Source organism: Morus notabilis, unplaced genomic scaffold, assembly GCF_000414095.1.
Source record: "Morus notabilis unplaced genomic scaffold, ASM41409v2 Scaffold2518, whole genome shotgun sequence".
Classification (NCBI taxonomy): domain Eukaryota; kingdom Viridiplantae; phylum Streptophyta; class Magnoliopsida; order Rosales; family Moraceae; genus Morus; species Morus notabilis.
Window position 1 is genome coordinate 116,861 of NW_010365048.1, and position 13,263 is coordinate 130,123.

The 13,263-nt window shown below is 30.2% G+C and overlaps 1 protein-coding gene across 1 annotated transcript; it reads left to right on the forward strand.

The window, feature by feature from the left end:
• Window positions 1-1,436: 1,436 nt before the first annotated feature.
• LOC21387489 (ethylene-responsive transcription factor ERF113) lies at window positions 1,437-3,280 on the forward strand. Its single transcript, XM_010107301.2, has 2 exons — window positions 1,437-1,922; window positions 2,582-3,280. The coding sequence occupies exons 1-2, from the start codon at window positions 1,754-1,756 to the stop codon at window positions 3,211-3,213; spliced, it is 801 nt and encodes a 266-aa protein (XP_010105603.1). The 5' UTR covers window positions 1,437-1,753; the 3' UTR covers window positions 3,214-3,280.
• Window positions 3,281-13,263: the final 9,983 nt, after the last annotated feature.

Sequence of the window (13,263 nt, forward strand, 5' to 3'; positions counted from 1 at the left end):
AATGATGTATATACTAATTATTTCTCTTAATACACTAATTAATTACGTATAATCTAAAAAATATGAGTACATTACTAACATAGTAATTATTTATAATTAATTACTAATTACTAATTTTAATTATTTAGCATATTAATTTATTATATTTTTTTTAATTACTAATGTACGCATTAATGATAATTCATTATTATTACATTATTAATGCATTAATTTTTATTTGCTAAATGATTATCAATTATTAATTACTTTATATATTAATTTAAGATTATTAATTACGGTTATTTTAACTACTCACAGCAATTCAACCTCACAATTTACCAAACGCTATTACACTATTTTTGGAACCAGCAATACTTATATAATTACAGTTTACCAAACACTCAGCTGTTTTTTGTAATAATTATTTTTTCAAAATCTGCAGCACTACCGAACTGGCTCAAGGTGTTGGACCAAAGGGTTTATTTTCAAGCCAATCTAAGCTCCGAAACGATAGTAAATCTCACCGAAATTCTTAAAAAAAAACATAGGTAACCAATTCTATTACCTCAAAAGCACCTTTCTAATTCGTTCGTATAAAATCTAATACATTTTAAAATAAAGAAAATGCTGCAGGATACATCAATTGGTGGAAACTTTTATGGTTTATTAATTTAGCATCAAGAATGTATGCCTAGATAGATTATGTGCGCTTTTGATAACAAACAACAAATTTTTAGCTTTTTTTTTTTTTTGTAAGTAAGAATTATTAAGTAAAAAAGTTCTTACGAACCTAAACATAAAGTATCTGAAAAAAGATGAAGAAAACAACATGCAAAGTAGAAGCCTTTTAAAAAAATATGACTATTTTCATTTTTATTTCCTTCTCAGTTAAAGCACTGAACTTAATAGGACTTAGCATTTTCTTATCTTTATTTGAAACTTTTTTTTTTTTTTTTATAATTGACGCCAGTACCTTATTATGGATGAAACTATGTCTACAAGTCTCATCCACTCCCTGTTTCTTTTTCTTGACCCTACATAAGGTAGGTTTTCTTCAAAAATTTCGTTACATATGTAATTAATTTGGATTACTTTCTAATTCCTTTATAAAGAATTTTGTGATCGAATAAGAAAAAAAAATATCAATAAGGTAAAATGAGAGTTTTTAAAGTTTAGGATACAAATTGAGAAAGACCTTAAAGGCACCAATAAAATTAACGAAAACTTATTTTTAACTGTTGTACCTTTTCTAAACTGTCCCTATGTGTGTGTCTTCAAGAAAAGAAATGGAATAAAATAGAGAAAAAAGATAGAAAATAAAGAAATAAAGAACTATATGGAATATGTTGCATTTGCCATTTTCAGTCAACATGTTCACACTAGCCAGGATAGATATATAAACACATTTTGTAGCAAATTAACCCTATCTTCCTTCTATTCCTCCCTCACTACTCGATCTTTTCTGTTCTTGCATCTCTTTCTTTCATATCGTATCAAAACCTATCTATTGGGAGAAAAGGTGATAACTTGTTTTTTAATCTTAGATAACAAGGTTAGTTACGTTCAATTGCATGCCTACATAACATGGTCATCTAGCAAAGCAAAATACACCATTATTAGAGTATCAAAAGGGTGTAAATAACAAATTAACAAACTGGATCGAAGAGCACATGGAAAGAGGCCCTTTCCTTCCGATCATCATGAATCGGAGGAGAAAGAGGCCGCCGAAGATCATCTCCTCTTTCCCGTCTACTCGGCGCGATCCCAACAAGACATGTCTGCCATAGTTTCAGCCCTTTCTAGAGTTATGGGTAGCAATGATCATATGGTTGGTCAACACCAATCTCACCCTCTTCAAATGCATGGAAACCCTTCAATTTCAACCGATAATTCCAGCATGGCCCTGCAGCACCATCAATCTCAGCCTCTCCAAGAAGATCAAGGTAATTATACACATCCTGTATATCCGATCAAAATTTAATTATTGGTGTAACTTTCTTGTCCAAAACCCTTTTTCTTTGTTCGTGAAATGAATATATAAATTATAACATTGAACTTAATTATTTCCTATGATGATTCACATATCTCTTTCATGGGATTTAGGGTTTTTAATTTCTATTTAGCTATTTGCTTCTGTTTAATTTCAGAATCATTTTTTTTTCCTTTTTCTCAGCCCCATTTTTATTTGCTTTCAGACCTAAATATTCAATAAAGTTATAGGTGTCAAACGCGTCTTTCACATGAGTTCTATATATAATTTATCTTCTTTACATATCTTCATGATTTGCATAAGAAATTTTAACGTTTCACTTGTCAATTATTTTGTGAAATCATCAAAATTTATGTCTTTTATTCTTGCTTGCTAGTACTACTCAATTTGTTTCTCGTTAATTTTGCATAAAAGGGACGAAGGGCGCAATCGGTATATATAAAATCATCTGGTCCCTTGGATTTAAATGACACAATTAATTTCTAGTTAAAACTAAATTGTTGAAATTATTTGATGTATATAAATAATTTAACCCTATTAAGGGACGACTGATGAGTTCAAAGTTATGCATATAAAATTCGTTTTGGAACACGTACACATTACATGTTGAAGGGAACAAAAGGAGTACTATTACTAGAAGACACTACAGAGGAGTGAGACAAAGACCTTGGGGCAAAGGGGCCGCGGAGATTCGCGATCCGCAGAAGGCGGCGAGAGTATGGCTTGGTACTTTTGATACGGCGGAGGCTGCAGCTCTGGCGTACGATGAAGCGGCCCTAAGGTTCAAAGGAAGCAAAGCTAAGCTTAACTTCCCAGAAAGAGTTCAAGGTGGAACTTTTACTAATCCTAGTATTAGTACTGAATTAGGTTATAGTAACTTCAGTACTACCACCAATAATATTCTCATTAATCAAGATTCCGCAGCCAATAGTGCAACAAATCCTCCTTATTATCCGCCAATTACACAATATCCTAATCAATATCACACAGCTTTTCAGTATGGTCAGTTTATTCAGAGTACTGGAGATAGTACTACTACTAATGTAAGTTATAATGATCCACAAAGTTTTTATGGAGGACAATATCAAAGGTTAGATAATAATAATCTTCCTCAAGTTTCAATGATATCTACTCAACAACAAGAGGAGCTTCTGAGATTGCCCATGCAGTTTGGTTCTTCTTCTTCCACAATATCAGATCCTTTCAGAAGTAGAAGAGATTATAATTCTAATGATGATCACTAGAAAGTATCATGATATATAATATACACATATATATACACCCTAGTTCGTAAGGAAGGAGAGAGAGAGAAAGGGAGGAACCTTGGATCATCCATTTAGATATGCTTTTTTTTTTTATGGTTCAATTTAGTTTTCTTTTCCTTTTGCAATCATTTCATGTCTTGTTTGTTTCTTTGCTTTTTAATTTTGTTATCAAGAGTTTGCTGCTCAAGAAGAGAGTGTTGTATTTATCTTTTAATATAAATTCAGAGTTCTTGTCATGATATTATAATGTGCATCTGTGTGTATCAATCGTTTATAATGCCTGACAAAAAAAAAAAGAATAAGAAACAAAGAATGAAAGAGAAAAGTGAAGCAGCCTTCTGACCAAATAGCTATAAAGCGAAATTTAAAATAAAAGAAGGGGTTAACAAAAGTTAATTAATTAGTGAAGATGTCAGGATGGTGTAAAATTTTATGCAACAAATATATACATTTAGATCTCAATAATAGCATGATAACATGATCGTAGTTCAAAGATATGCACGCTCAAACATTCAAGTCCAGAAAGAAAGAGAAGAAAAGAAATATTACCTTTCATACAGCATCTATATATATAGTAATTAATCTCTTATATTCGTTTTGAGCATTAATGGAATCCAACATCTGTCGATCTCTGAAGCAATCGGGCCATACCCTATTCCATGAACTTTTTCCATTTTATGTGTGTCGTTTATAATATATGCATACGTCTGTGTGCGTGTGTGTGCATGTGTGTACGTATAATACATACAGACACACACATCTATATGCATTTCCATAGAAAATCGATTATGGAGATTCTCACCTCTATATATATATATATATATGTGTGTGTGTATATATAGATGATCGATAGATATAAAGAACGACCTAGTTTCTAAGTTGATTTTATATCCATCAACAAGTCGTATTTGACTAGCATGCATGTGATTGGTCATGTTATTTAGTTTCTGAACTCATAATTTTGATGGCGAAAGTTAATAGGAAAGAAACAAAAAGTTTAACGAGTCATGTAATATTTGGCAGATTGTCATTTGTATATATTATATATTGGTCATGGAAATCGGCATTGAAATGACAAAATATTTGAATGCTTTCTATGATAAGCTTAAGTAACACAACAAGTGGATAAGTGTCGATTTTTGAAGGTTCTTTCAGTGGGTTGAACACGTTAATAAGCCTGACAGCCGAAATTTGGTTTTCTCTCTCTTTCTTGTTTCTTCACTTGGTTTTTGACTAACCCCAGAAAGTTCCTGCGTTGAGATTTATGTGTGGACGAATTATTCTTTATCTCCAATAATGCCAATTAATTCATGTAAAATGTGGGACACAAGGATATAAACATGATAATTGCTGAGTTTTTTTTTCATCTTTATTTGATAAAATTAAACTAACTATAAATAGAGCATTATTATTAAATATCTCTATCATTACACGTATGTGTCGCAATATTTTATTATAAAAAGTGTTTCCGCATTCCACCAAACTATACCAAATATTGTTTTAGAGACAACAAATGACATTAAAAAAAGGCGCTTGAATATCACAACGAAATTCACACTCTCTAGTAGCTCTATTCCATTAATAAGTTAGTTATTATTACCAAGTATACTAACACTTTTAATCTAGGAAGAACGAATTATTAGGTCGTTGTTCTTTTTCTTTTTTTTTTTCAAAGAACGCATTTTACCATTTAGCTTAATTTAAGTTTTTTTCTCTTAGGGTTTACCTTAGACATAAATACAAAAATGGCTTTATTTCTTCGATCCATGTATCTTTCCTTTTCTTCTATCTCAAGTTACTGATTTTCTCTAACTCATGTCTTATAGTCATGAGAAAGGCGTCCGGCACAAGTAAGTAGCGGGGTCGTGTAGCTCCGCAAGTAGGGCTTTGCCTGATGGACATGAGGTTCGTCTTCTCCGGCGAACCTCTCACGCCTTCCTTTGTGTGAAAAATGCTGTAATAATTAATTTTGCAAACATTAATATTAATATTCTGTTACAAATACTTGAAAACAACATTTAAATAGACTGTAGTTTACCAATTACAGCTCGTTTAGTTCACTGAATTGAGTTTTTAATTCGAGTTTAGATGTGACTTTACTGTAGCAAAAAAATTAGATGTGACTGTTTCTGAGAGCTTTTTACTGTAGTAAAACTCGAATCGGTGAAATGAACCTGTATAATATATATATATATATATATATATATTCTTCTATTTTCTTTTTCTTTCTAGAAACTTTTGGAGAAAGTGGGAAAAGAATCTTGATAGCTTGAGGGTGAAGACATTCCCATTAAACATAATTTGACTCCAGTACAGTATTTCAATATTCTTGGAGGGTTTCATTTATGATTTTTCTCATAGCTTCTTTGGCAGCTTTTCGGCGTACACGCGTTTTTGTTAAAGGAAAACTAGTGCACGAGTTTGTTCAATGCCTTTTGTATCATCAAAGAAAAAGTAGTTAAACCTAATATTAAAAACAACGTCCGTAAATGTGAAGGAACCAAACACAAATCAATTCATGATTAGACCTTTACAGGAGACCTTTATACGACATATATCCATAAGTGAAGATGGATGTAACAAAAAACATACAATAACCGAGATCTAACGGAAAAAGACCCACTTAACATTTACAAAATTGAGCGCAACCAAAATTCGTTAGAAAAAATTACCACAATCGATGAATAAAACAAATCCACCAACCAAACTCAAATACTGGTGATACGGTCTAGAAACAACTCTAGTCATACATCAACAAACACACCGTTGATAACCAATTCAGACGAGTAGGGCACACAAACGAAATTGAAAGGACAGAAAACTACCTTCATTGTTAAAACAACTCTACTGTTGAGATTTGTCAAATATTCTAATTGATTTTCATGATTTGTACATTAGTTGTCCTTATCTTGATTGAGGTAAATTTAGGAAACTTAGTATAATTGGGGGAAATTATCACTCACTGACAGCTTATATCATTAAAGAATAATCCCTATTTATATTTATGAACAAACTGATCATTGTAAATTATCAGAGAATAATTGAATGAATGAAATTTATGATCCGTTGATATAGGTAAATTGCCGAACCACGTAAAATTTCTATATTATTTCTTTTCTTTTATCTTTATTTTCTAGACATACAATAATATATATCTTTAATATGATCTGGAAATAAAGAACATGTGAACATATTATTCTCTTTTTTTGTGCATGTGAAGGAAAAAAAAATGATAAGAGAGATTCTGGAGATTATAAAGTATAAGCTGGGTTTTTAGGTCTTCTTTGTTCTGCTTATTATGTTTTTTTTTTAATTTAAAAAAAACAAAAAAAAAGGAAGTAGATAGCCATCGAGGTGAGACCCACATTGACACAGAATAAGATGTATGGTGCTTAAATGTCATTTGCAACTGTCTAGATAGTCTTTCAATAGAGTGACATTATATTGTTCTTTCTAGATCTCTTTTGTTTTTTTTTTTTTCTTTCTTGAACCTGAAGATGTAAGATATTTAAACTCTGAAGCTCGATGAATAAAAAATAACCTCTAAATTTTTTATTAATATAAGATATATCTTTGATATATCTTTGATCGTAATTTTTATTAATAGCTTGTTTATTCCAAAAGTTTAAACATAAACTTTGAATAAAAATTTAATTTTTTTTAATAAAAAAAACTACTAAAAAGATTTAAACGGTTGTTTAAACTCCCGAACAAAATTTTCTGTTATTTGCATGTTTATACAGAATATGATTTGATATAGTCCAATTAAAACAAAATATACCACGCGTCGATAAAGTAAATACAGGAAAATACGTATACAAAAGATTGATTGATAAGTCCAGTTAAGGCAAATGAATATGGGATGGTTGACCGTCTTTACAATCCCTACGCCCAAGAGTGCGACTTACTAATAATATTGTAGTGTTCAATAAAAACAAAAATAATACAAAGAAATTGAAAATTTAAACATTTGACTTTTTTTTTTGTTCGGCTCTAAAATGAAACTAAACAGTTGACCATTTCGAGTCTTTTTAGTTTTGCCATTCAATTTTCTCCGTCGGCTCCGGTGACTTCAAACTTTTCGGCCATCTAGATCTGCCCTTTTTTTTCTTCCTTTATTATTATTATTATTATTATTATTATTATTATTATTATTATTTGCTCCGCGGGAGAGAAACAAATTAGGCCCCTCTAAAACAAAAAAGAGAGAGAGATAGGGAGAGAAGAATATGACCCTTCTAAAACTTGCAAAAAGAAAATGAAAACTGTGAATATGAATATATATATCGAGAAGAGAATTTTCAATTCGTCAAATCTCTATCACGTTTCAATTTTTGTTCCATTATTATTATTATTATCAATATTTAAATTGTTAGATATGCTTACTTATTTTGACTTTTTTATGAGTTATTTTGATTTTTAATGTTCATACTTTTACGTATAAAACGTTCACTATCAGTAGCCGATATTTTATTTTCTTAATACAATAACGTCTAAGACTAGATTTTAGTGTGTAAATTGCCACATATGGAAAAAAGTAGAACGTTTTGTTTTATTTTACTTCATTTTATATTTTGCCACGAAGAAGGAGCATGGGATTTTAAGAAAATGAACAAGTGTAGGATAGTTGTTGCACATATTACAGTTCTTGCATGTATGAAAGATTGTAATTTGAATTTGTGGTGGTTATAGTTTAATGGGAAAGGAATAAAAGGTCATGGAAGGAGAGTTTGAATTCAAACTTGGGAGAATGATTTGCAAAAGGCAGTAGTGTAATATGTAATGTGATGTAATGTAATGATCATATGCATATGATGTGGATCTCCTAGTGTTTACATTGCCTACCACATAACTAGTGATTTTTTTTTTTTTTTTTCATTTTTTTGCTGTGAAATGACCAACTAACTAGTGTTTTGGTTCCATGTGTTGGGAAAGACAGAAGTGGGTCTCTCCCATTTTCCATGCCGCCAAATAAAACCAAAGTGGAAAGACAAAAGTTGGTCTCTCTCAATTTGAGTTAAAAATGAACGGAGAAAATTGTGTTAAATGCAATTCTGTTGGCCGTATTTAGAATTGATTCCTTTTTTTATATTTTTTGAGAAATAAAAAATAAAAACGCTTTTAAAATGACGTTTGACGTAATAAAAATAAAAAATAAAAATGAAAATAATTTTTTTATTAGTGTAAAATGATAGAGAAATGAAAAATGACTTTTTCATTTTTTGTTTTCGTTTTTTCATCTCTCGAGCAGAGAGAGAGAGAGACATTAATGGATTTTTTTACACTAACATAATCTCTTGATAAAATTACCAAACGCATTTTTAAAAATGATTTCTGTCTACGATTGAAAACGTTTTCATTTTCATTTTCATATAAAAAATAAAATCATTTTAAAATGAGTTCTAAACGTGCCCGTTGTTTTTTTCTACATCTTTCAACGAAAAGTCTAACAAACAAACTATCTTATTGCATTTAGCCATATTTTTATGTCTATTTTTTTACTAAATTGTGACAGAGAGGGTTAACCGATGACAAACTTTAAGTTTAGGACGTAAAGGGACATATTCTAAAGTTCAGTAGACAATATAAGGGTGACTTTATAGTTCAGGGGGTATTTGTGAGAATAACTCATAAAATAATTATAATTACAAGAAAGATGTAAAAGGATTTTTTTTTTTCAATTGTAGTAAATAGAAAATTTATGAAACTAATTTAAGTAAATAGAAGATGTTAAAACTATTTGAAGTAAATAGTAATGTATCGTATAAATTTTTCATTTATGACTGAAAAAAATAATTTACATGATAAAAAATCTTTATTTACTTAGAAAAAAAATCTTTTTTTAGTCATAAAAAGAGAATTTACGGGGAAAAAATCTTTTTAAAAATTGTAAATACAACATTTACATAGTAAACTGCTATTTATCTCAAATAATTTTAAAATCTTTTCAATTATTTACTATAAATTTTCACTTCATCCTTTATGCGAATCCATCGAATGAGGGCTTTTAAGTTTTTCCATTTTTTATGTATTTCAAATAAGGAGTTATGGAGGTTTGTCAACCTTCATTTACTTCCTGCCTCAAACAGGCAGCTTTCACCTCATTGGATTATATATTTCCAATGTCTCTATTATGGTGTTAACCTTTTCATACCATTTAACTTTACAGATAAGTCATTCTTTCTTACATTTTAATATTAATTTTGATTTTTACTTTTATTCCCTTATTTATAATCTTAATTTTTTTCAGGTTCAATTTGATCCTTGGTCTTTATCATGTTTTATTTTTTCTTCCAAACAGTTTGATAAATTTTATGTGTTGTTTTTCAACATCACATGATTTATTCTTATATGTTTTTGGATAAAGCAATTTCTTTCCACCATATCTATTTTAGATACTTCTGTTTGCTAAAAAAACAAAAAAAAAAACAAAAAAAGAATCCATTGGGCGAGGGGTGTTGTGTTGGGCCAACAAGCAAAGGCCCTCAGTCAGTCCATGTGTAAATTATATTGGTCCATAAAGGTGCTACTTTTTTTGTCTCTTCAAAGGTGATTTTATTTGCCCTACGGATGTAAGAACAATAACTTAAAAAAAAAATTATCTTAATCTCAAATGCAGAAATTTCACCACGAGAAAATAGAATATATACCATAATATATATATATACATATATTTATGTATATTACTCAGAGAGAATACCATTTATTTATAAATGGTAAGATCTTACTGAATGTGTGTTCGATCATGTATTGTATAAAAAAAAATTCAAAATCTATCAGTTTTTGCGAATTGAATTCACGGATTTCATTCTTTAAACTTAATAAATATAACAAACATCCGAAAAAAAACAAACAACCAAATATAGTCTTTTATCATTTATTAATATTACTTTAAAGTTCAAACGAGAACATGTGGACAACGACAATTAGATGATTTTCACTTTCAAAAAGACAATATCCTTAGCAACACGATGTGGAGAACGACAGTAAATAAAAAAAACAACAAAACATTAAGGGAACGTTTGTTTTCTGTATTCGTCCCTGATTTTGAATTATGATTCATGATTTTTTATAGTGTTTTTCTCTCACAAAAACACACGTAAAATGAGAATGATTCTGAATCTATGAACTAAATGTTTATTAAGAATGTGATAAGGAACAATAAAAACGACAATTAGAAGTAATACGACGAGAAACGACATATTCCATGACAAACGATAATATAGATTTTAGAACAATAACAACAAGAAATACAAAACAAAGATACAATTAATCGAGTCACCGAGAAAAACCACACCTCGTGGAACAAAAATTAAATTTTAAAAACAACAAGAACTAGAGTTTAAAAAACAATTCCTCAAACCAATTCCACTGCTCTGATTAATATGGGTTGTTTAGTTGGAGGGTTGTGGATCGAGGGTTTGAACTCAAAATGTACATAACATTTTGAATTTGAATTTGGGTTTAGGATTCATTTAAATCTAAAATTGAAGGTTGAACTCAACTTTACCCCTCTAAAGTTCTTAAGGTTCTAACCTAATTTACTATTTAAAACTCAATTTAAAAGTTCTCACCAATTATTTTCACTCACATTTTTTAAAACCCCATTGTTCTAATAATGTAACCAAACATTTGTTTAAATTTTATTTCTTGTTTAGACCTTAAACTAACAAATGTCGATTTGAACCACAAAAAACCTACATATAGATTTAAACTCAAAAGTTAGTTTAAACTCACACAATTTAAACCGGTGACGCGGAAGGAGCCTAAGACTTTAACATTAAAAATTTCGTAATTTAATTATTAATATCTATTTGCTCCAGTTATCTATTTTAATAGAAAGTTATTCGTGAGTCGTATATTTGTCGCACCTAATTAACAATATCTTATATCTCTTAACTATAGTAAAAAGCACATAACACATAATAGTTTGGAGTAATTCCAGGAAACTTATCATAAAATTCACATAACACATACGCATGAGATCATGACTATATATACACCATTTGCTTTAAACCAAGCCAATCAAAACAATACATAATTAGTACAAATACAGCAAAACAGAGTTAATTAACAATTCATTAAAAGAAAAAAAAAACAAATAAACAACCAGGCAAAACAACAAAGATAAATGAGTAAAACTCCAATACATAATTAAGGTTCCTAATGCTTCTAAATCGGGTTCTTAATTACTAAAAAATGAAGAGGAAACTCCAACAAAAAGAGATTCAAACTTGGTAGATTAGCAAAGCAAAGAGATTCAAGTTGAGATCTCTTTCCCCGTATAGCTATCAGACAAAAAGAAAAGGATTCTTAGAGCACGTTTGGAACTTATTCTAAAATGATTTTATTTTTTCTATGAAAATGAAATATGAAAACGTTTTCAATCTCAGACAAAAATTATTTTTGAAAATGCGTTTAGTAGTTTTATCTATAAATTATTTTCAGTATAAAAAAACTCATTAATATATATCTCTCTCTATGTGCTCGAGAGAGGAGAAAACGAAAATGAAAAATGAAAAATGACTAAAAATCGTTTTTCATTTCTCTCTCATTTTACACTAAATCAAAAAATCGTTTTCATTTTTATTTTTTGTCTTTATTGCGCCAAACGCCGTTTTGAAAACGTTTTTATTTTTTTTTCTCAAAAAACGTGAAAAATAAAAACAGGATCACTTCCAAACACGGCCTTAAATTCGGTAGCTTTTCTACTGTTCTCATTGGGGTCATCCTTAAGACTAGAGTTTCTTAACGAAAACACTTGATAACGTTAGGGGAAAGCTCGTAGTCTTCTGGTAACTTCTTTACTATTTCCAAGTTCATGAGTTTAAGCTTATAAATTTGAGGATAGTATGATATTAGTTAGCTGCAAAAAAAATCATTTACATTGAGGTGCTCTTTTCCAACATTGTACAAAGTTTGTAAATTGCTGGGATTACTTAACTGCAAATGTTCACCAATGAAGTAAAAATCGCTTGGCAAGTATAAAATGTCGCAACTTCTCAAGCCTCCAAATTACACTTTGGTACCTCAATATTTCCAAAAGATGTCCTTAAATCTAAAGTCAGCAGGCAGGCATCTCAAATTGCCAATAGCTAGTACGAAAACTTAATAACCGTAAGTGGATAAGATTTCCAATTTCTTTAGGCAACTACCATGAAGTTCCAAGAGTCTCGGAATAGTTTCCAAGTCTCAAAACTCGTGTGCGTTTAGAGTAAGGATCCGTGTCATGGTTCGGATCATGGTTCATGGCTCGCTACAGTATTTTCTCTCACAAAAAATACATGTAAACCGAGAATAATTCTGAATCATAGTTATGAATCTATGAACCAAACGTCTTCGTCTGAACGTAATTGAACCGAGGTTCCAGTATTTTTGAAGTAGCCATAGAGTTCTGATCTGATTTATAACTATGAGAGACCTAAGAGAGCCATTTCCATTATTAAAAGAGGGAAGAAAATCACTGAAATAATGATTCCTCATAGATGGCAAGTCTTCGTACCTTGTTTTTTGGCCCTACTATTGTTTCTGCAGCAGAGGACATAGAATTTGCTACTACATTGTCTTTATTCCTCAAATCAGCAAATTGCATAAAGTTTTCCTCTTGAGCCTCTTCCAAGCTCAGATCCCGCATGAGATCATGAATGCGGTACGGGGGATGTTTGTTTCTTGTATTCGTCTTTGATTCTGAATCATAATTCATGATTTTCTACACGTAAAATGAGAATGGTTCTGAATTATGGTTTTAAATCTATGAATCACACACTCACTTAATTCTTCCAGTTGAATCCAATGTTCCTACTTGAATCATGTTTCTTTCTATTAACTCACTCAAGTAATCATATTCTACATCCTCGGCAATTATTGTTGAACTCTGTGTTTGTTGATCTAATGATCATATGAAACCTCCTGCTATCCAGGAATAACACAATTTTTTGACCTTTATCTCATGATCTTCAGGGAAATGAGCCAAGTGCAAAAAACATGGCTTTAAGTGATATGGCATTCGAATTGATCATGTGATTAGCT